The sequence below is a fragment of the Dermacentor albipictus genome, chromosome 3 (assembly GCF_038994185.2).
Source record: "Dermacentor albipictus isolate Rhodes 1998 colony chromosome 3, USDA_Dalb.pri_finalv2, whole genome shotgun sequence".
Lineage (NCBI taxonomy): Eukaryota > Metazoa > Arthropoda > Arachnida > Ixodida > Ixodidae > Dermacentor > Dermacentor albipictus.
The window spans coordinates 114,788,036-114,810,327 of record NC_091823.1 but is presented as its reverse complement, the minus strand read 5'-3'; the positions used below and the strand labels follow the sequence as shown (position 1 = coordinate 114,810,327).

At 43.5% G+C, this 22,292-nt stretch overlaps 1 protein-coding gene across 1 annotated transcript in view; it reads right to left on the bottom strand.

The window, feature by feature from the left end:
- LOC135916869 (transmembrane 9 superfamily member 1-like) overlaps positions 1–22,292 on the bottom strand; it is a 128,743-nt gene that overhangs the window by 27,872 nt on the left and 78,579 nt on the right. Inside the window, exons 3-7 of the mRNA XM_065450292.1 lie at positions 20,999–21,080; positions 13,020–13,124; positions 11,163–11,281; positions 9,599–9,781; positions 4,889–4,960 (exon numbers count right to left, since the gene is read on the bottom strand). Coding sequence (XP_065306364.1) covers positions 4,889–4,960; positions 9,599–9,781; positions 11,163–11,281; positions 13,020–13,124; positions 20,999–21,080 — 561 coding nt within the window. The remainder of the gene's footprint in view (positions 1–4,888; positions 4,961–9,598; positions 9,782–11,162; positions 11,282–13,019; positions 13,125–20,998; positions 21,081–22,292) is intronic.

Below are 22,292 nucleotides of genomic sequence, written 5' to 3'. Positions count from 1 at the left end.
TTCAGAACGGCATCTGCTCTGAGCTTAGATCGCTCACGTTGCAGCAACACATCATTTTCATTCAGTGTGCACACATCTTCACAAATAATGTCTTTGGCATCTGAACGTTTTTCACACATGCAAACATGTTTCCAGTCAAAAGGCGTGCTGAGAATCTCTTGCCCCAGAATAGCTCGCATTCACTTTTTTTGTAGGTCAACATTAGTAGGGAAACAAAAACAATGATCCTTTTTCAACGGTGGCCTTGCAACCAGACCCACATGCAGCCACTAAAAAAATGTTACGCAATGTTGCTGTCATGAAGCATCGCTGTCAACACAAGGGGAAAGATGTACAGAAACAGAATGACCAAATGAACGCTGCATAGACAATGTTTACATGCTGCAAATGGCCGTTGAACCTTGTGCAGTAATCAGTGTATGTGCAGAACACCTATGGCATTTGTCTGGCGGCTACTCCGTGCCCTTCTATTTGCACCAGCACCATGATGCACCCACTGTAAACGCATCAAAGAATAGATCCCCGCTCCGTACATGCAGCACGTGGTCAATGTTGCGAAGCCCTTCTTAGCCTCGGCGGCCAATTAGCCAGGTACTCGGGAGCCAGAACCACAATACTGCGTACAGCAGACCCCTTCAAGGCTGGTCTGTGTGGACCCGTGTGGCTGTCAGCGGACTGCCAACTCCGTGCGCACAATACTGACTTCCCTGAATCCGCTTCTCGCCCCCCTAGTGCCTGCCGCGACGTGTCGCCCGACACCGCGCGGTCCTTCTGATCCCTCATAACACAGAAACGGTTGCCCCGCTGACATGGGGGGGAGGGGGAAGTGAACCCCCTCTCTATACACAAAGCACGTGGGTGACTCGTGACACTTAAGAACACAAACAATCAAAGCGACCTTACACGCGTCAAAAAAGCACAACATGTGACAAACTTCTGCTAAGCTTTACCTTATCGCCAACCAGAGGCAATTAGTTTTCTCGCAAGTGTAAAAAAAAAAAAAAAGCAACGGAAACGCATGCACGGCGGCATCCTTCCTATGCGGACCCCTGTGAGCAGTAAATGAACTAGAAAGAGGCGGTAGCCCTTTGTGCGATTAGTAACGCGATAGCCATCATTTTTGCAAGCACAAGATGCCGAAACCGCCCGCGGTATAAACCCCAAACCGCCGCCACCCGTGCGCGCCCATGCGCGAGCGGTAGCATATAGACGCGCTGGAGCAAACTAGCTCTAAAACAAACCATGCAACGAAAACTGAGAGAGGGAGGCGTGCGAAAAAAAAATTCCCTGCATTCCCACATAGTGGCAGCACATGATAGAAAAGAAAAAGTTAGGAAATTAGTGCGCTCTTTAAACGTACAGACGGCGCTGTAAATATACAGCATTGACCATTTTTGGACTTGTTTGCGGTGCCGTATATTTATGTCATTGACCCTCAAACGGTTAAGGGATCTTTTTCGTCATTGTAGAGTGGCACATTCCCAGTAGCACGCACCTATGTAGTTGCCCAAGTTGATGTCCAAGACTTTCCTTGAAGGGAGGAGCCCACCTTACTGGTACATACCCAGCGACTCAATCAAGTTGCCATCAAAGAGATTCATTGAGGATTCATTGTCTGTTCAGCGTTGTGTAAGAAGCTGTCGTGAATGCCAGCATTGTGACATTCTAGCTCTGAAACACACTGGTCTTTTACAACCTCTTTACTCTCCTCCAGCACTGTTCCGGCAAGTAGTAATGGATCTACTAGGCCCCTTCCCTACACATCATCCTTCGGAAGCAAATGGATAGTTGTTGACATACTGGATGTGCCGCAAAACGGTACGCAAAGACCGGGGCTATACCTCGGGCAATAGTTGAAGAGGTCACCAAGTCCTTTGTCCATGACATCGTACTATGCCATGGTGCCCCTTCTGTCTTAATCACCAACTGATGAACAGCATTTACTGCCGATTTATTGCAGAAAGTGGTCATACTGATGCACAGCAATCATCGAAAAACCATGGTGTATTACCTTTAAACTAATGGACTAACAGAGTGCCTAAACAGAACACTGGCTGACATGCTCTCTACGTACATTGACATAGAGCATAAGACATGGGATGAAATTTTGCCATACATGATGTTCACATACAATACAGCTGTCCAGAAGACAAGTCAGCTTACACCACTTGAACAGACACCGTGTTACGACCCCGTCGGATGGCATGCTCCTGGCAGATGAAGAAGCCACGTGAATTGACGATGCTGATGACTTCGTCAAGAAAGCTGAGTGAGCTTGACAGCTTGCACAGAATCGCATCTGCAGCCAGCAGGGTTTCGACGCCTGCCCGTACAATATAGTGGATAGCAAAACATGCAGTACAGGCAACTTCTGTGGGTGTGGACACCCGTCCTTCACTGTGGATTCTCAGAGAAATTATTACGACAATATTTTGGACCATAGAAGATCGTATGCCACCTCCCCAATGTGAACTATGAAGTTATGCCTCAAAGTGTTGATCCTAGTTGAAACTGACGACGACCGCAGGCCAAAATTGTCCACGTAGCACAGATAAAACCATATTACGCTCATGACTGAACTGTGATGTCTGACTTCTTCTTATTCATTCTTTATTCGCTGTTGCAATGCTGTGCCTTTTCTTTCTTCTGTGATCACATGCACTCCTGGGTCGACCAGGACGGTTACTTTTTCACAGGGGAGCAATGATGCAAAGTATGATGCCTACTACAGCCGCCGGTTGCCAGAGTGAGTACGATGAAGTGGGAAGTTTTGCATGTGCTCTCAGAGTGTCTGCCATCATTAAAGAAGGACCATCATTTGGCAAGCTTGTTTATTAGCCCCGTGACAATATATATATATATATATATATATATATATATATATATATATATATATATATATATATATATATATATATATATATATATATATATATATATATATAGTGCAACTGATGGTGGTCTGCTCTGGGCCACCATCAGTTGCACTTTGCTTCTCAAAGAGGCAGGATATGTGTCGAGTGAGCTCCTAAACAGCACTTTGCAGTGTGAATGCGGTTCAAATCATGGATCCGGGACCTCAAAAGAGGCGCGATGTAATGCCTAATGCATTTCTCTCAAATTAAATGTTAAATCGCCAGTGAATTTTTTTCTCAAGAAAATCATGCCGAAAAGTGTTTGTGCGGTGCAATTGGATACAAAACCAAAAATCATGTTCGCACTTTTCGCAGCAGCGTACCATCAGAGACAGCCTAGCCAGTGTCATTGCTATTGCTGTCACAAAATGTCTACAGATGGAGTTCTTGCATAGCATGACAGTGATGACTTGCTGCTTTCAGGCTGATTACTAAAGCTCATTCAAAATATAGGTTGTTTTATATGCTAGCCTAACCACAAAAGTCACGTCACATGTTTCTTGGCACTTCAGAAAACTGAATGTTTTGAAAGGCGAACTGGCGAAGCTGTTAGTCTAAGCATTGCACCAATATCATTCGGGATTGCTACGCAGCCGTCTGATGAATCCAGAGTAAAAAACGCCCGATGGACCATACGGAGGATGTATTGTGGTTCACAGACAGCAATAAAGTGCAGGCTGGGGCTGTTACCAATGGACATCAAGTGTGAATAAATTTCTATTCTGTGAAAATAAAATTGGCTGGTTTCATCCTTTTCTTATTACCAGACTCGGAGGCAGGCTACATGCTTCTTGCTAAAAAATCGAGTGTGCATTAGATTTCCACTTTGTTTAGGAACATCATGTCCTTCCTATGTTGGTTCTCTATATTGAACACATAGAAAGCGGGTGTGCATTTAATTCAAGGTCGTGTTAGAACCAGGCATATGCTGCAATATAAATTACCATTGTGTTCCAACATTCCTTCTGTGCCTTCTTTAACCTGCTGGATAATTTGATTGGTTTTGTCTGTTCTGTCAAGGGCAAATTCACAGAAGTATACTGTGTTGAACAACAGGGTAAATATGTTGCTACATTTAGTGATGTTGCATCCATTTGGTTGCCCCACACTGTGATGCAACAGGGTTTGCCTGCCACATTAATCGTCACTGTTGCTTCAATACTGCATCTGTCTGGTTATAATTTGTTAGGTGAGTTATCTGGATGGTGCATTGTTTCGTTGCCAAAAGGGTGCCATTGAAGTTCGCAGGCTCCAGGTTCGAATGGTGCGACTGGCATGAAAAGTTGTATTTCGAAGTACGTCACAGCACAAAAATATCTAGATTAATATAATCAAAACAAAAGAGCACAAAATGCAAGATGAACAGGACGTCATTGTTTTTGGATATATTTCTTGTGCATTAAGATTCCTTTCATAATTATGTTTAATCAACTCACACAACAGCTTCTACTGAAGTTATCACCCATCTGTGTTGTGTCCAGTTTGACTCGCACCTCTGTAACCTCGCAGAGTCTTTCTCACATAGCTACAGCAGTAATATTCAGGCTGAGCAGGCCAATGACATGCCCAACAATGTCAATGTGGCTTGACAAATGTGCATGATACATCTTCAATGATACTAGCATAAGCTGAAGAATGAAGAATTTAAACGGAAGGGCAACATATGAATGTTGAATCAGTAGCGACAAAAAAGTTACAGCTTCATGCACAACTTTGTGGAGGCAGCTCAAGTCAGACTTTGCCTCTCCTGCAACAAGTGCTTACATTGTAGCAGGTAAATATAGATGGGCATTGTTTATACCATGATACAGTTTGCAAAAGAACCCTGGTCCAAACATGATAAAATTTCCAGTACCAAGTGGCAAAGCCGGTGCACTTCGCGCTAATAATGCAGTCATACAATGTATAATGTAATGCTTCTATCATAAAGAACACAATTAGAGCACAAAATACAGAAACCATGCATAACTTACCAGGATAACACCAATGAAGCCCAGAAGCAGGACAATCAGCACCAAGGAATTTATGACCGACAGCCAGTGGATCTGATTGAGAATGAAAACTGTATAAATACAAACCTTGAGAGAAGTGCATAGCGTCAAGAGCATGCGCAAAGTAAATTCAAAGGGAGGAAGTAAATTTTCAAAAAGCAATACATGACGTTTTCTTGCTGATTATTATTGGGAAGGTGTTCCAGATCCCGAAAGCATTACGAAACATGAGCGCTTGCTTTCTCGCATTTGTAATTTAGACTACCTTGCATAAAAAACGGGCAGAGAGAAAAAAAAAAGCAGTTTCTGTCCCAATTTCCTGCAGCCTGCTCTCTCTTCAGCAGCTTCTGTTTGCACAGCCTGGAAGCTCCCACTATGTTTGCTCTCTCTGCCTGGTGCACACTTCTTTACTTATTAATTCATTCCTTTTTTATTTCTTATGATGGTATAGCGCTCTATGGTAGCTTTCTGTTAGACACAGACATGCCATCTGTGTTGGAGCATGTTTTCGAATGTCAAACAACAAAGGTGGCGCAAGCTATTTTTGCTATTAAGGAAAGGCACATGATTACTGCATCTACTGTAATTTCTTGTAACATCAGCTCTCAGCCAAAAGTGAAGCAGAGTATTATAATAGGTGTAATATTGAGGGACAGAAAACATAATAAATTAAGGATCAGACTTGCATATATGGTGATCGTTAGCATAAAGATTCTTAAAAAAACAAATTTTTCCCAGCCAACCACAAACATACAAGAGGTTTACTGGGTTGATCCAAATATCCAACAAAAAATCGGACGTCCCATGGACATCCATTACATGCACATACGTACATCTATGAGACAACATAGACCCCAAAGGTTTGAATGTTCAATTATCTTTAAAAACAGCACTTTAGATGTACACTGTACAAAGGTTCAGAAGTCTATGGAACATCCATAAAGTTAGTGTTTTAGATGTGCACTGTATGCCGCACAAAAATTTCGTAATATCTAAGCCATTCTGGGCTTTTGACATGGATGATGCTACACACTCGGTCTGTTAAGTCATGTGCAATGATCACGCAGTTGGCACTTTATAAAATTGATTGAGCATGAATTGTATGTTCTTCCCAGCAAACAAAATTCGAGGACAGGGCGAAGCAGAAAGTATGTATGTGCACCTAAAACACTCCGCACATTGTGCGTTTTGTAGAACTGATATGGTAAACCTGGTAAACTTTGCGCTCATTCACAAAAACAGTCTCAGTGCATGGTCATAATCTGTGGTCAGTTTTGCTTTACAACTGTCAAAAAGTAATCGAAAAAGAATAGAAGGCAAAGTCTGCTTATGATTGAACTGATACAATAGCAAAACATGTATTGAAATTAGAGTTGACTTCTGTTAATTTCACCCTGAAAGGAGCGACGAAGTTAATCATATTATCTGATGGGTCAAATTAAACAAGATGCAGAAATAATGCCAAAATACACTGCAAACTAATTTGGCAGAATTTGTGCAATTCTAACACACCCCCAAATCAAATGCACGCCCACTTCCTATGTGTCAAGACTAGAAAACTAATGTAGAAATGACATTAAAGCTCCTAAACAATATAGTAATCTAATAAGTACCCAATATTTTAGCAAGAAAAAATGGGCAAGGGTCTTATGGTGGCTGGTTTCCTAAAGTCAGCTTTGCCACACAGCTCCTTAACCCTTTGAGGGTCAACGACGTAAATATATGGCACTGTAAACATGCCCAAAAATAGTCGATGCTGTATATTTACAGTGCCGTCTGTATGTTTAAAAAACGCGCCAATTTCCTAACTTTTTCTTTTCTGTCATGTGCTTGCCACAATGTGGGAATACAGGGAATTTTTTTCACACGCCTCCCTCACTCAGTTTTCGTTGCATGGTTTGTTTTAGCACCAGTCTGCTCCTGTGCATCTATCTACTACCGCTGGCACATTGGCGGGCGTGCGGGCAGGCGGCAGTTCAGGTTTTGTACCGCGGGCGGTTTCGGCTTCTTGCCCTTGCATAACTGATGGCTATCTAGTTACTAATCGCTTATAGGGCGACCGCCTGTCTCTCGCTCATTTAGTGCACACAGGGGTGTGCATAGGAAGAATGCCGCAGTGCATGCGTTTCTGTTGCTTTTTTTTTTGGACACTGGCAAAAACTAATTGCCTCTGGTTGGCAATAAGATGAAGATTAACGGAAGTTTGTCACACGTTGTGCTTTTGTGACGGGCACAGAACCACACAGTTTTCTTGAGTGCGCACACCTACGCAGTTCAATTACACTATGGATGTACATATTAGTGTAAGAGCAGGAACATTCGATTGAGTGTTGCACAATATTCTCGTGTGCGCATTTTCAAGGCCTTGAAATATGTGCATAAAAATGCATCAAATTTTTAATTTTTATAAGTTTATTTCATTTTTTTAATTGTTGTTATTCATGAATGAAGAGTACGTACATACCAAAGCAAAATATTTTTTTCTCACTTTACGGTCACCCTAGAAAAATTATGGTAATTTTTTTTCGTAATAAGTCCCTAAGAGGAATTGGAATCTGCAATAAAAGAAATCGACCGTGGGTGGTTGCATATGGCAAAAAGAATCGACTTTCAAAGGGTTAAAGTTAGCTTCGTTACACCTTTACACACCTCTGACAAGAATAGGTGTCTCAAGAAGTTTGACTGTTGGCGGCCTGACTTTTCTGCCAGGTTGCAGTATTCAAGGGTGATAAGGGGGTGCTAAGCAGAGATAAGATAAACGAACAGGCTACAGGGCTCCATTAGCACATGCCTATAGACAGTATATTTCCATTTTCTTTTTTTAGTTGTAGCTGTTACTGCAGACCACAGTGCAAAGTTGCACAAACAGGGGTGGGACAGTTAAAGCAATTTTTGGAGCAGGAAAACCTTGGTTTCACGGCAGGATATGTTGAATTCGGAGCAAGTTAATAGGGGAGGGGGGGGGCATTTCTGTAGCTGCAAATTTAACCTTGGTGCCACCTATTGGGAGCAGAAAGTTTTAAATCTGGAGAAGCTTATTGAAGTAAGTGATCACAATTTTTACTCTAGTCCTTCCTTTCTGAAATAATTTGTGCAGTCATAGATCTGACTTCAGAGTGTGCAAAAGACTGCTGGGTTTCACTTTCTAGTGGAGTGAGGGAACAGCCACTGGACATTTCGGCACAAATCTTGGTGCAGGCAAAAGGTTGATTTAGTGCAGCAATAGGCCCTTTTTGCACAGTGTCGAACGTACATCCATAAACAATATGGTCTGAATATTAAATGAAATAGTCAACAAACATAATAGAGCCAGCTGTAAATATATCTAGGTGGCTTTCTAGATAAAGACTACCAGGCTAGTTTTATTAATTTTTAATAGGATGCCTTTTCCGGTGCATGTATCACGGCATAAAGCCACTTCTACCATTTCGACTTGCAATGTGCAACCACAAAGTGCAGTTAATCTTGATATACAACGCTTTCCAAAGAATAACTGCTTCAATATAACTACAACTTGCAAACGTAAGGTTATGTCAAATCATACATTATTTATGCACATTTGTACTTCCAGTAGGTGATATACTAAGCAGTGTGCTGTGGCCCCTGGTTGCAGAAATGTGTTGCACCACTCATTCAGCGGTAAATAGGATCACATCTGTGAAGCCATCCACGTAATGAATTACGTCACATTTTGTGACATAAAGGTATCGGACTTAATGTTACACCGAAATACATCACACATACCTACGTCTTTCATTCATCTCTGACACATTATCCTAAGCTGCAAATGTGAGCTGTCAGAAAAGTCTCTTTAGCCTTGACAGCGTTGCCTGCTATGCATGAAACGGAGTTGAAGAGGAGTATAAGTTATATTACTGGCTGCACTACATGAGAACAAGGTGAGAGCAGGAGTCAACATTTCGACAAGTGGACTTGTCTTTTTTAAGGCGACATATGCTTTTCTCGGTACAGCATATATATAGGTATGGTTCTTCTAAAGGGGAGAGAGGGTAAAGCGGGTGGACGAGGTAACTCCCAAGAGTGTTAGCAGTGAGGGTACAGAATTGAAAAGAAAGATATTGCACTATCGAACGTCTGTGGAGGAATGTGAGGCTGCGTCGTGTGTCAGCCGGTTGACGTGTCATTGTAGGTTCCTCTTTTTGTGGAAGCAGCCCCGACGATGGGAGTAGAGCACATATCCCTCCCCTTCCCTCCCGCCACCCCCACTTCACCACCACCACCTTCCCGTCGTCCAGGCTGCTTCCACGAAAAGAGGAACCTACAATGACACATCAACCGGCTGATGCAAGGCACAGCCTCACATTCCTCTACCGAAGTTCGATAGCGCATTATCTTTCTTTTCAATTCTACACCCCTGCTGCTAACACACCCTCGGGAGTTACCTCGTCCGCCCACTTTACCCTCCCTCCACTTCAGAAGAACCGCACCTATATATATGCTGTGCCGAGGAAAGCATATGTCGCCTTGAAAAAGACAAGTCCACTTTCAAAACGTTGGCTCACGCTTTCACCTTGTTCTCGTGTTGCTCATCGTCTTGAATTTCCATCGCCCGCATTCCCCATGTTTTCCCTGGTTGCACTACAGTAGTTCAAGTTTAGCAGATCCGTGGCAAATGGCTGCAACCGCCATGGTGTAAACCTGTAAAACAATCTGTAGTACGCCTCTGCTCACCTCCAACGTCTGTGGGAAGAAAAATCCATGAGGCCCATGTTTGGACAGTCCCCCAGGTGCCCGTTCGGTGACGTTTGTGGGCAGCCAGCGCACTGAGTATGTGTGTGTGATGTCCAGTGGAGCTGTCATCTCATCCAGGAGCATAGGCACTCCATCGGTCACTGTCACATTAGCCGATATCACCTGCGTAAAATGTTGGCCGTTCAATCACTGCCCTGCATGTTATGTAGAGGCCCCCAACAAAAAGATCCTTTGATCTTTGTCATGGGCTGTTTCATTTCTAGAAATTTTACTGCTAATTGTAGGCAATATGTTGAAACCTCCCAAGTTCTTTAGCAATATTGCAGCAGTAGCTCTAATGAGCACTTCCCTGGCCTGAACGATGCAGTGCAATAGTCGTAACTGCCCAAGTGCTTATAGTATATTTGCCTGTATCCTATTTACATCCAAAAGTCATGAAACAGCACACATACTCAAAACCATCAGTGTCTCAGAACATGGTGGCAAATGTACAATTTACTTCACGATGAACTCACCATTATTGTACTGTGTATTACACTAGTAATAATCTAGCCATAAGCAAGTAGGAAACAAGCCCTTGTATTCCTTAATCTTGCGTCAACTACGGTGCTTGAGCAATAAGAATCTTCTGAGCCTGCACCCAGACTTTCAGTACCCATAAGCCTAGAAAGGACATGTCGCCATATATACATGAAATCAGCCCAAAAGGAAAACCGGAAAAAATTAAGAAACTAATGCAGTATTACTTTATTTATAGCAATGTGAAAGACGCAATAATATCCTTGATTTTCAACAAGAGAAGTGCCATAGGTGGTGAATCAAATTGAAAATGAAGCCACACTATTCGAGACTACTTGGCCACACAATCAAACCATTGCTTCATGATATACAGTAGACTTTTGTCATTTTGGCTTCAGCTGATTAGATTTTTTCGTTAATTCAATCCCGTATCGATGGTCTCAACTGGCACCCATACACTTTCATGCATCCAAGCTTTCACTATTTCTAACAGGATATTTGACCCTCAACAGTAATCCAACGTTGATTGGTCAGCACGGATGTGTCAGACCCCAATGGTGAACACAACAGCGACCCAAATGGCTTCAGTGCTTCACTGTCCTTGGTGGTGCTAGAGGACAGTGAGTGCATCGTACACACTTCATGTCCTACCAAAAATGCCCATTTTCGGCCTGCCCTAGGAAAAGATTCTCAAGTAAAAACAGTAGCACTCACAATGAATAAATGCAGTATTTATCCGATTCAAGGGCCAGTTGTTGTACTTAGAGGAAGCCTACAGCAATAAATTTTGTATTTGGCCAGAGGACCTTGTGCAGGATACTGTAAGAACCTGACAAAGCACATCCAAGTTTGCCTTTGTTTGTGTGCCCAGGAGTTCCGTAAATTTATCCAAGGCAATTGTTCCACAACAGCAGTGTTGCTACACGTATTCGCGAGAAGAGTAACGGGCACACTCGGCTCACCCAGGCCAGCACAGATGCCCCTGAAATCTATTCCTAAACCACAGGTATTGTGCTCTCCTCACCTGTTTGTCGTTGTACTGAATGTTGAAGGTGAGGTGTGTCCAGAGGTACAGTTTGTGCTTGTGCGGGATCAAGGAACCCTCTTCTAGCTGCCCTATGAAGCCCCATAACCTCAGGCCATCTGAAAGTTGCAAGAATGGAAGCAAAACAATGCTTGAACTGGGTGCTGAGAAAAAAAAGTACACTATAAATAAAGTTTACACCATTTGGGTGTATCATGTTCCCGAACGATAGTTGACATTTGTCTGGATTGTGTTTTTCTTTCTGTAAAACTCTGTGCTTGCTACTTTCCCGTCTGTGTCTGTGTACTTTCCCATCGTCCGAGTGCTGTGTCACTGTAATAATTTGCATGCTGTTCATGACCTGAAAGTACTGGGCACGCAGCGTTAAAGAAAGTAAGAACATGCATGATGATTATAGTTTGGAGATAAGATAAGCTCTAAATGGTACAAAATGTTTTTTAGAGTGTACTGAATGAAATTCCAAGCCTCACAAAGTTTTTGTTCCACAGGGATGATTTCTGATAACATGACTCGTAGGTTTCAAAACAATGCTTGTGAAAAAGGGGCAATTCCAAGCTGTGAAGTTCGAATTCAACAGGAACGACCACCATATGCTTTAGGCTATGTGCAGTTAGTTGCTCAGATTTATATGCATCACATGCATTAAAAATCTGCAAGCAACAGTTCAGAACAGCTCCATTATGTGATTGTTTTGCATGTTGAACAAGGAGGCTACCTAATGCCTAGCTACTTAACATACTATATCAAATGCATGTAAATTGTACAAAAGTTTAGTTGAAGGCCATGTTCAACTATGCTAAGATCCAGGTTGAAATTTTATTATACTAAGGTGCAAGGCTCATACTCGGATGCCCAGACATGTGCACATGGCTTGTCCATGCATTAATGATGGTTATCCTTGTGAAATTGTTTCTGTGGGCAGCAACTAAAAAAATGAACAAAAAGACAATGCTTAAACTGGTAGGCTGTTACCCGAAACAATGTTATAACTCATTTTCCATTGAAAATATGTCCCCTGCTGCTATATTATCACATCTTACATGTCCTGAGTGTTTATACAGAACCAACAAGTATCTCTTTGCCACACTCGCACTATGGACAAAGATACTTAATCTACTTACATCAGACTCATTTTAGCCACCAAGCTTTTTTTTCTTGTGCATAGCTGAGGTTGTGATTTTTTACTTTAGCTCCCATTATCCATTTACTGCTTAGTGTTGTGACACCCACCCTTACACAATGTTTGATGCAGGGTCTGCAAGGCGTTTCCGAACTATAACTTAACTACAAATAAATAAACAAGTAAATAAATAACAACAATGCCAAGTGAGAAATGAAAATAATAGGGATGTGGGAATATTAAAGATTCCAAAATTGAATAGGCTATTCAATTTGTCTTTACGTACATGGGCACTGACTTCTGACTGTTTATTTTTGGAATCGTTAGACCAACTTTTATCCATGCAGCGATGTGATCAAAGCAACGAATTCAGATCTAAAGATGGCTATCCAGATATTACAATATCTTTCACTTCTTTTGCATGTCTTAAGGCATGCAAAAACAAAAAGAGAAAGTTAGTGGAGGATGTTCGCAATAAAGCAAATATAAGTTATAAGGAATTGTGGTTTCTGGATGGCCATCTTTAGATGTGAATATGTTGTTTTGAATAAATTTCTACATTCGTAAAGGTTAGTATGACCATTCCATAAACAAGCAGTTGGGAGTCAGCAGCTGTGTACATCATTTGTGTTGTTATAAATGTCTTGTATATTTGTGAAACTCAGATTTACGCACCAGGTGAAAAAATCTAAACCATCATGGTGTTGTCAACATACCTAAAATAAACTCAAAGTAGTAGAGGTCTTCAATGGCTTCCTTCAACTTCTTGAAGTCCTCGGCTGACAGGTTCACCGTGCACAGCACTTTCTTCTCCAGAGAAACTGAAAGAAACATTCCATTCATTCAAGCTAAGCAAGTGAAACTCGGTGACAGTTTTTCAGTGCACTTGTGCTATATGTACTGCGCATAATCAAGCTACTTGTATGCTAATCAACAATAGAAAGCAAATGTTTGCCTCCATGCAGATACACATTTCCACTGCAATTTCAGCAAATCATGACTGTGCCACAGTGAAATCACGCTTACCGAGAACATGCCAATGTCAATCCCCGTGAGCTTTCTTTTTTAAACCAGCAGTTGCTAATGCAGCCTTGCCTGCAGTAACAGGTGTAGAGACTACTGACAATGCCTCGGCCACCACCTAAATATTGAATACATGCACACTGCCAGTTCTGGTGACCAGCATGTTATTATAGTTTGTCCCTTTGTTATTGTGCCACACAAGGAGGGGTGCAGGTTGCTTTATTATTTGTTGCTCCGTGTCATTCAATCTTCTTCATTTGCTGTATATGCACACTACTTTGGCAGCAACCAGCATTCAAAGGCAGTATCCTGCATACAGAAGTGCTCAGTAAGTGCTCATGAGTGTCTATTGGTTAATAACCCCATAAGAAATGTCTTAAGCACATAAGCACTGAGTAACACCCCTGAGATTTGAACCTATGCCTCCTGGCTTTGGCAGCCAAGCGTAAGTACTGGCAGCTAAAAGCTACTTGGCCATAGCACTGACACTGCTCTGTGAGGGAAACTTTAGTTGTTTCTATGGCATTTCCTTAATGGCTAATTATCAGCACTGCAGTATGAAGCGGTATGTGCCTTCGAATAGAAGAAGCAGAAGCGTAGGAACCAGGGTTCAGGAGAAGAGAAGAAGGAAGTTAGAAAAAAAGGTAGACAAGATGGATGCTAGTTCCACAGCAACACTTTCCATCTAATGTGTCCTTTGACTAGGAATGCTACACAGCATAGTGGATGTGTTGTGTATCACCGCCAATTGCTTGTATTTCAGCAGAAAATGTGCCCACACAAAGAAAAAAAAGGAGAAAAAAAAAGGTTGGGGGAGAGAGGGAGAAAGAGAGAGGTTGTTATCACAAGAATTGACACAACTCAGTGAGGCAATGGTATAAAAAGTGACGATTAAGGATTTAAAAAATAAAGAAATATAAAAGGGGAAACAGAGCAGTACCTAAGGTTAGCATGCAATGCAATCAAAAAGTAATAGCAATACATAGTGCCTGGCAATGTATGCTCATGTACACTCGGCACAGAGGAACTCATACTGCCCAAAGGGCCTTGCTATTCTTCCAATGTCCTACATAGGTTACTGACACCAGCTGCTTGTTATTCAAAGGAAATAGCAAGACAGCATACTACATGATAAACACAAGTCTGTTTTATGGATTGCCGAAGTTTAATCTTTGTTTCGTTGAGGTCCAAAGCTTAGCCACACAAGCATGCAGCAGACAACTCCTTGTGCAGCCACATTCAGTCATGTCATGTGCAATCATGTAAAGCATGAAGAGTGCTTGTCTGGACACTTGGTGGCTCAGAACAAGCACAAGCAAATTGCCTCCTACAAATGCAACATCTGAAGTGCTGCATCCGCTCGCTAGACTGTGTTTTCTAGTACTGCAGCCAGATGGAAGTTGAAGCACAGGTTTCTTTCACAGACATGGCATGCAATTTTGTCCTCGACGACTCCACGTAGCAAGAGAGTGGCCAAAACCACTTCTACATGTCATGGGAGAAGAAAAGTGCAAGCCCCCTCACGTTCACAGAAGTCAGCACTGCAATCAGGCTATCAGCTACCCTTCCTTTGCCGTTCTTGCAAGCAGCCTTGCAGTTTCTTGTCGCGGTATGTGCCACTTTTGTAGAAGTTAGGATTCACCATTATTATTATCATCACCAACATCAGAAAACACTGATTTGGTGGCACTTTCACAGGCCACAACAGCAGCAGCTCAAGTGAATGATTGCTGGTATAAACTACACTTTGCACAGCGTGAAGTAATCAGATGCTAACCTCACTACCTTAACCCCCTACACTGCACGTGTGCAGTTGTCGCCTGCCTGTGTGCGGCGTGTGATGTCACGACAGATAGCTGGGCGACAACTGCGTGCGCCCAGCTACCTTTACCACATGTGCAGGTTCTGATGATCTCTGTGCCTATCCTTGCTACAGTTGATTCGGGTGCAGAAGTGTCGGTTCTACCTTCTACATTTCCAGAATTGCCCACCCATCTGGATAATATAGACGAGGTACTACAGGGGGCTGGCGGCAACAAGCTCAATGTTCTCGGCAAATTTGTCGCAGAGATTGCGTGGAAACGAAGGACTGCCTGTTAAACGTGCTATGTCGTTAGCCCGCTTCGCGACATAATTCTCGGGCTGCCAGCCTTAGAGGCTTTAGGTATCGTTAAATTTGCCAACTCACTTACTACAGACAAGCAACGGTATGAGACACTTTTTCCGCGCATGGGTCGTAGTCTAGGCACTATCCCAGGAGAATGCACTGTCAGGCTACAACCGGGCACAATTGCACATGCCATAACCGTTCCGCAGCGAGTGCCGATTCCGCTCATTGAAAGGCTAAAGCATGAAATCGAGATACTCATGCGCATGAGAATAATTAGAAAATTATATGGTCCCATGGATTGGTGTGCAGGAATAGTCCTGGTAATGAAACAGTCGGGGGAACTGTGAGTATGCGTCGACCTCACAAAGTTAAATAAGTGCGTCGTTCATGAGCGCTTCACGCCACCTAGGGTCGATCAAGCATTAGGCTCTCTGGTGGGTGCGAAATGGTTTTCGAAGCTTGATGCCTTTTCGGGGCTCCATCAGGTCCGACCAAGTAGGGACTCTGAAGAACTAACAACGTTCTTGGCTCCCTTCGGGAGGTAATGTTTTACCAGACTACGGTTTGGAATTATGTCTGCTCCGGAGTATTTCCAGAAAAGGATGTCCAAAATCCTACGTGGCCTGCCAGGTGTTGTCAACATCATGAATGACATTTTAGTGTTTGGTGATATGAAAGCCCAGCACGACGAACGTTTAGCTGATGTTATGTCACGCCTAGCTTGTGCAAACGTGACTCTCAACAAAGAAAAGTGCCTGTTTGGCATAATAAACTGAGATTTTTGGGCCGTATTCTGAATGAGAATAGAATTGAGCCTGATCCAGCGAAGGTCAGCGCTATTAAGAATCTAAATGCACCGAAAAATGTCACCAAACTGAGAAGCTTGCTCGGCATGGCCAATCACCTAGGTCGCTTTTTGCCTCACCTGGCACAAACTACCGCTCTGATGCGTGTTCTTTTGCACAAAGATAGCGAATGGGTCTGGGGGTGTGACCAAGCAAAAGTGCTGAACGAGCTGAAAGGGCTAATTTGTTCTGCGCAGTGTACGGCCATGTACGATGCAACGCTTCCTACCATCCTTTCAACGGACGCATCCTCTTTCAGACTGGGAGCTGTCCTTTTTCAAACGCAGAAAGACGGTCACCGTAGATCAATAGCTTTCGCATGTCTTGTTCTCTCACGAACACCGAATGGCGATACTTCCAGATGGAAAAAGAAGCGCTAGTACTGACGTGGGCAGCCGAAAGATTTGCAAGTACATCCGTGGCCTAAACATTACCTTTGAAACTGATCACAAGCCTTTAGTGTCTTTACTGGGCCAGATGGCCATTGATGATATGCCCCCTCGAATTCAACGCTTCCGGCTACACCTAGTGTGCTATCTTTTCGGTGTCCAGTACATTCCCGGCAAATCACTAGTCACAGCCGAGACCCTTTTGCGGTCCTCTGTTGCATGCAGTGATTCTGAAAAAGGCTTGAGTGTGTCAGATATCACAGCGTACTCTAAGGTGTGTTTGCTTGGCTTGGAAACACGGGCCAATTTTTTATCTAGGGTGAGAGAATGTCAAATTAATGATCCCATTTGCAAACACCTGTTCAGGCTGTGTAAAACCGATTGGCCAAGGAAACCGAATGTTCCTTCTTTCCTCATGCCTTACTGGCATGATAGAGCATGCCTTAGCATAATTGATGGCCTCTTGTTGAAAGGAACAAGGCTTGTAATCCCACAGTCTTTAAGAACAGAAATGCTGTGCAGACTGCATGATGGGCACCAGGGTATCGTGCATTGTAGCAGTGTTGCTAAAGGTTCTGTCTGGTGGCCAGGATTGAGCACCAAACTGGCACAGCTCGTAAATCAGTGCACTGTTTGCGCACAGCATGCCCAGAAACTAGCCAAGCCCATGATAGCAACCGCAACACCATTGTTTCCTTGGGAGAGAGTGGGAGTAAATCTGTGCGTAATCAACGACCAGGCATACCTTGTCGCCATGGATTATCTTTCACTTTACCCTGAGGTAGCCGTTCTTCCTTCTACCAAGTCTGGAACGGTCATTGATAGACTGAAAAGTATTTTTTTAGGCATGGAATCCCTGAGTGCGTGGTGACCAACAATGGTCCTCAGTTCGTGGCAACTGAGTTTGAACAGTTCGCTGTGTCATTCGTGTTTCGACATGTCGCCATGAGTCCTAGGCATCCGCAGGGCAACGGGGAAGTAGAGTGAATGGTTCAGACGGTTAAGCACCTCCTTCTAAAGTCTAAAGACCCTTATCTGGCATTGATGGCTTACAGGGTGACGCCCGGCATTCTTGGGGTCAGTCCTGCGGAAATACTTATGGGTAGGTGATTGAGGACAAGAGTCCCAATGCTACCACACCATCGAAATCCAGGAAAAGGCAGCCTGGAAGAAGTTGTGGCCAGCAACCAGACGGTGAGGTGGCGGCAATGCCGCTACTAAAACCGACGCCATCGTGCCAGACGGCTTCCCAAGCTAGAAACAGGTGACCGGGTCTGGGTGACAGACATGCAATCCAAGGCCACATTCCTTGCACGAGCACCGAAAACGCAATCATATGTAGTACGAACAGACGATGGCATTGACTTCCGCCGAAACAGGAAACAGGAGAATGCTTAATCGTCTCCCAAAAAAAAGGGCGCACATGGAAACTTATGAATTTTCAGAAAACGCAGAGCAGCAGAGCACGGCACAATTGGCTCATAGCCCAGACGACGCGACTGCAACAGATTCAGCGGTGCCTCCAACTCGCGCTGTGGCCAATAGTCACCCCACTCCCACTGTAACGTGGTTTGGTAGAGTAGTGAAGAAACCCTTCTGACTGGGCTTTGATGTGTAGTGGTTTGGTGTTTTGTTTTTTTCTTCTAGTACAAAATATATTCTCTACCCGGTATCTGTAAATGTTCCTGTACGGTGAAGAAATCCATACGACTGGACTTTGATGAGTGGTTTCGGGTTTTGTTTTTTTCTAGTATAACATATATTCTCTACCATGTATGTGCAAATGTTCCTGTGCTTGAAAAAGAGGGATGTGCTGTTATCGCCTGCCTGTGTGCGGCGTGTGACGTCACGACAGATAGCTGGGTGACAACTGCATGCACCAAGCTACTTTTACTACGAGAGCCCCCCCCCCCCCCCCCGCTTCCCCCCACCGAATGTATATTATTGGCCAGCACAATAAACAAGGGCTTTTTGCCTTTCGTCACCTTGCGTGCGGCTCGTTGACCGTTCATTCCGACACGCATACGCGTCGCGCTCGTATACAGTGTCACAACAGCATGCGCATCTAAATTGATGCCTTCTTTCCTACAAGCACATTCTGATACCTGCACCCCTGTGCCTGAAACAGTTCTGTGAGAACCATGGCATCTGGGGCTTGCTAGCAGGTCAGTGCAATGCGATTACATATGGAGATTTTAAGTTGGCTGCTTGCTAGTAGTGCAAAGAGGATTTGGTGCACAAGCACAATCTGTCCACAAACCTTTATGTAACGGGTGTCGTGTCAAAATAGTGGTAAAATAAGTGCACTAACAGCTTAGCTTTGCAGCATGATTGTCTAAAGTCTTGCACATGTGCTAATAATTTGTTCTGTAAAAAAAAAAAACAGGCAAAAACCAAGAACATGATGGAGAAAACTTTATAAATGAAAGCTATCTTGTTTCACTCTTCTATTCCATGCATTGTTATATATAGGAAGGTAAGATATGTGCACTTAATGTGTACTGTTACGATCGGCCAGCGGGGAAGGCGACTTTCCAGCCTCTCCTGCCCTACTGCGACAAATCGCTTTCTGCAGCTCACAATACATCGCCTCAGACAGACCAGTGGCGATACTGAGGCAAGACATGTTTGACGGCTATGAGGTTGATGGATGGCACTTAGTCGCCAACTACGACGCTGAGACCAAGGAACTCCTGTGAAAGTGTGTTATATGCCGCTTCGTTACAGTCGCTGCTGGGCCGTACCAGGAGCCAAGATGCGGAAATGGAGTCAAGCGTGACACCCCTGTCTTTGAGCATCATGTTCTTTCTCTGGGACAGTGGGCCCGGGGGTATTTCTTCGATGGTGTGCCGTGAACAAGAGGTGCTGGGGTGTGCTGGTGTACTCTAACGTGTGCTCACCAGAAAGATTAGCCTTCTGACCTGTAGCTCATGCTGCAAGAACGATACTCCGTGGTCCAGCCAGTACGAGTACCCCTTGTTCTATGTAAATAAGTTTGCCTTTCCGAAGTAAATAAACCCCCTGTTCCATTCCTCATCCTCTCGACCTCGTAATCTTCACAAAAGAAGCAACCCTTGTCAAGAAAACTCGGATAATGGAGTAGGTCTGTTTAGCCTCTGTGTGACGCCATGGTAGTGCTAGGCCAGCTACCCGTTAACGAGATGCACCAGCGGTGTGGGCTAGAGAGCGAACCCCTGTGTGACGCTAGACATCGAGACCACTTTCCCGGCTCGTACAGTAGTGAGTCATGCATATTGATCGTTAATTTACCCTACACTTTCTCAGGCGTGATTGTCGGTTTTCTTCATACAGTTGTCTCCAACAAAAAAAATCAAGCCCTCAGATCCCAGTCTTCTTCTAGCTTATTGCATACTTGACTTTGGTAGCCTTGATGAGGTAGCATATGAGGTTTCATTGGCCAGTTGCCTGCTCTCAAGTCAATGCACTACATGATGGCTGCAATTGAAAGGAAGTTCCGCACCCACCACCATAGCTGTGGGCTGCGCTGGCTAACATGCTTCCAGGGCTAATCTTGTACAGATAAGCTAATACCCAAGGAAGTGGATGGGAAGATGGCTGCCACAGTAGCTGAACTGGTAAAGCATCACACACATAATACAAAAGATGTAGGTACCGCTCCCAAATTTGACAAGTTGTCTTTCCATCTAATTTCATTTCTTGTTTCCCTGCTATTTGTACAAATAAATTAAAACAAAGCCATTAATTTACTCTACGCTTTCTCTGGCTTCATTGACCTTTTTTTTTCATATGGTCGTAACTAACAAAACATCAGGCCTCTCGGATCCCCTTAATTATCGCACAAAGCACTAACTAGATATACAGATATGACTACAGACCATTGCCTTGATTACAGGGTTACAAAACTCTACTAAGTTCAGAAACACAACTCCTCCTTTACAGATGAACACAAACAGTGTACTGTTATGATCAGCAACAATTTCAGATTTCTACTTCCTCTGTTGAGCCTGATGTTAAACCAGCATTTCGTGCACAGAGACCCTCAACTTTACCTTAACAGATTTTTAGAATAACGATGACCCAAACTTTAGCACATAAACAATTATTCAGTTATTAGAAAACAAGCCAGTAGCGAAAACTGACTAGCCATTTTACAGCTCACTTAAATACATTTACACTTCTTAATACTGTTGGCGGACACTCTATACTGTAGCCATGCTTGATATAAAACACCATAATGAGAAAGTAGAGTGCTACCCTGAACGTAGAACCTGTTTGGTTTCAAAACAGGTCTGCCTATTCCCTACCTGGCTATGGTATGACATCTATAAATTAATAATGAAATGCACCTTTGTAATGGATCTTGTACATTGATTCTGCCATCCGATCGCCATCCAGGATCTCCCCCAAGGTAAGGCTTCGATGAACAATCTAAAGAGAAAAGAAGAAAGGAGCAGACGCTTAATTACCGCATCCATCTGAAATTCCTGCATCCAGCATCATCAGTAGCAAAACATACCTTTCAAACAACAGCACAATAAGCATAGCAGAAAGCCTTCGTTAACTTCAGCTTGTGAAATTTGTTAGAAACCAATTTCCCAACAAACAAACCAATTTCCCAACAAACATACGTTTCGCTCCTGTGGGGAAGAAACATCACTGCTGCAACGAGTATGTCAGCCAATTAAGGAGCAGCGTTGCTAGTGTATTGTCACAGCCGGTGTCTTGTGCTTTTGGCAGCTTCTGCAATGCTGCTGGAGAATAGAGAATCAAGATAATGCACAGGTTCTTACTGTGTTAATTGTGTATCACGAATCCCACCTCCCTTCTTTCTTTTCTCTCTTCCTTTCATGCTTCAAGCGAAAAAAAAAGAACTCAGCGGAAACCAAGATGCAGGACCAGAAGGAGGCACACACACACACACAGTCGCCGGACTTACAACTGATTTATTGGAACATCCACATACTAATAAACACCGCGTTCACTGCGCAAGCGCTCACGTAAAAGAAAGGGACCAATACGACATACTGAAGACGTCAAGCAAACCTCGATAAAAAGTGCTAGTCTTTGCTGCACAGTGCCTTTCTGGTGACGTTTCTGATTACTATGTTTTTGCCTATTTTCGCACTGCGGGTGTGGCACGTGATGTGACAGGCGCGATCTGTGATGGGATTTTTCCCGAAGAGATTAGCTAATGTTCAATTAATGACACCCCACGGTTTCTCTGATTAAATTTTTGGTGGCTTTCGTGGTATACAGAGTTGTGACATACTGCAGACACGGTCACCACCGAGTGATTGTTTATTTGCATAAACAAACGTGATAAATAGCCATCTAATTATTCTGGCGAGCTCAAAAGGCTTCAAAGCAGCAAGCTTTTTTAAAGATGGCGCACCTGTGGCGCAAGGCACACTCTGCGAGCATAAGTTGAAAATTTCGGCCGCTCCCACCTGCACCGCCCACGCTACGCCAATCGGCGAATTAACGTGGACCACGGTTTCTCTAGAGAAACCGGCGCGAATGATAGCTTGATTAAAGAAAGCTTAACTGGAAAGAAAAAATTAAGCGCGCTTCCTGGCAGGAAATCTCGATTTCTTTCACACACATGTCCCTCGTTAACAGCTGTAACGTCTGTATACTTGC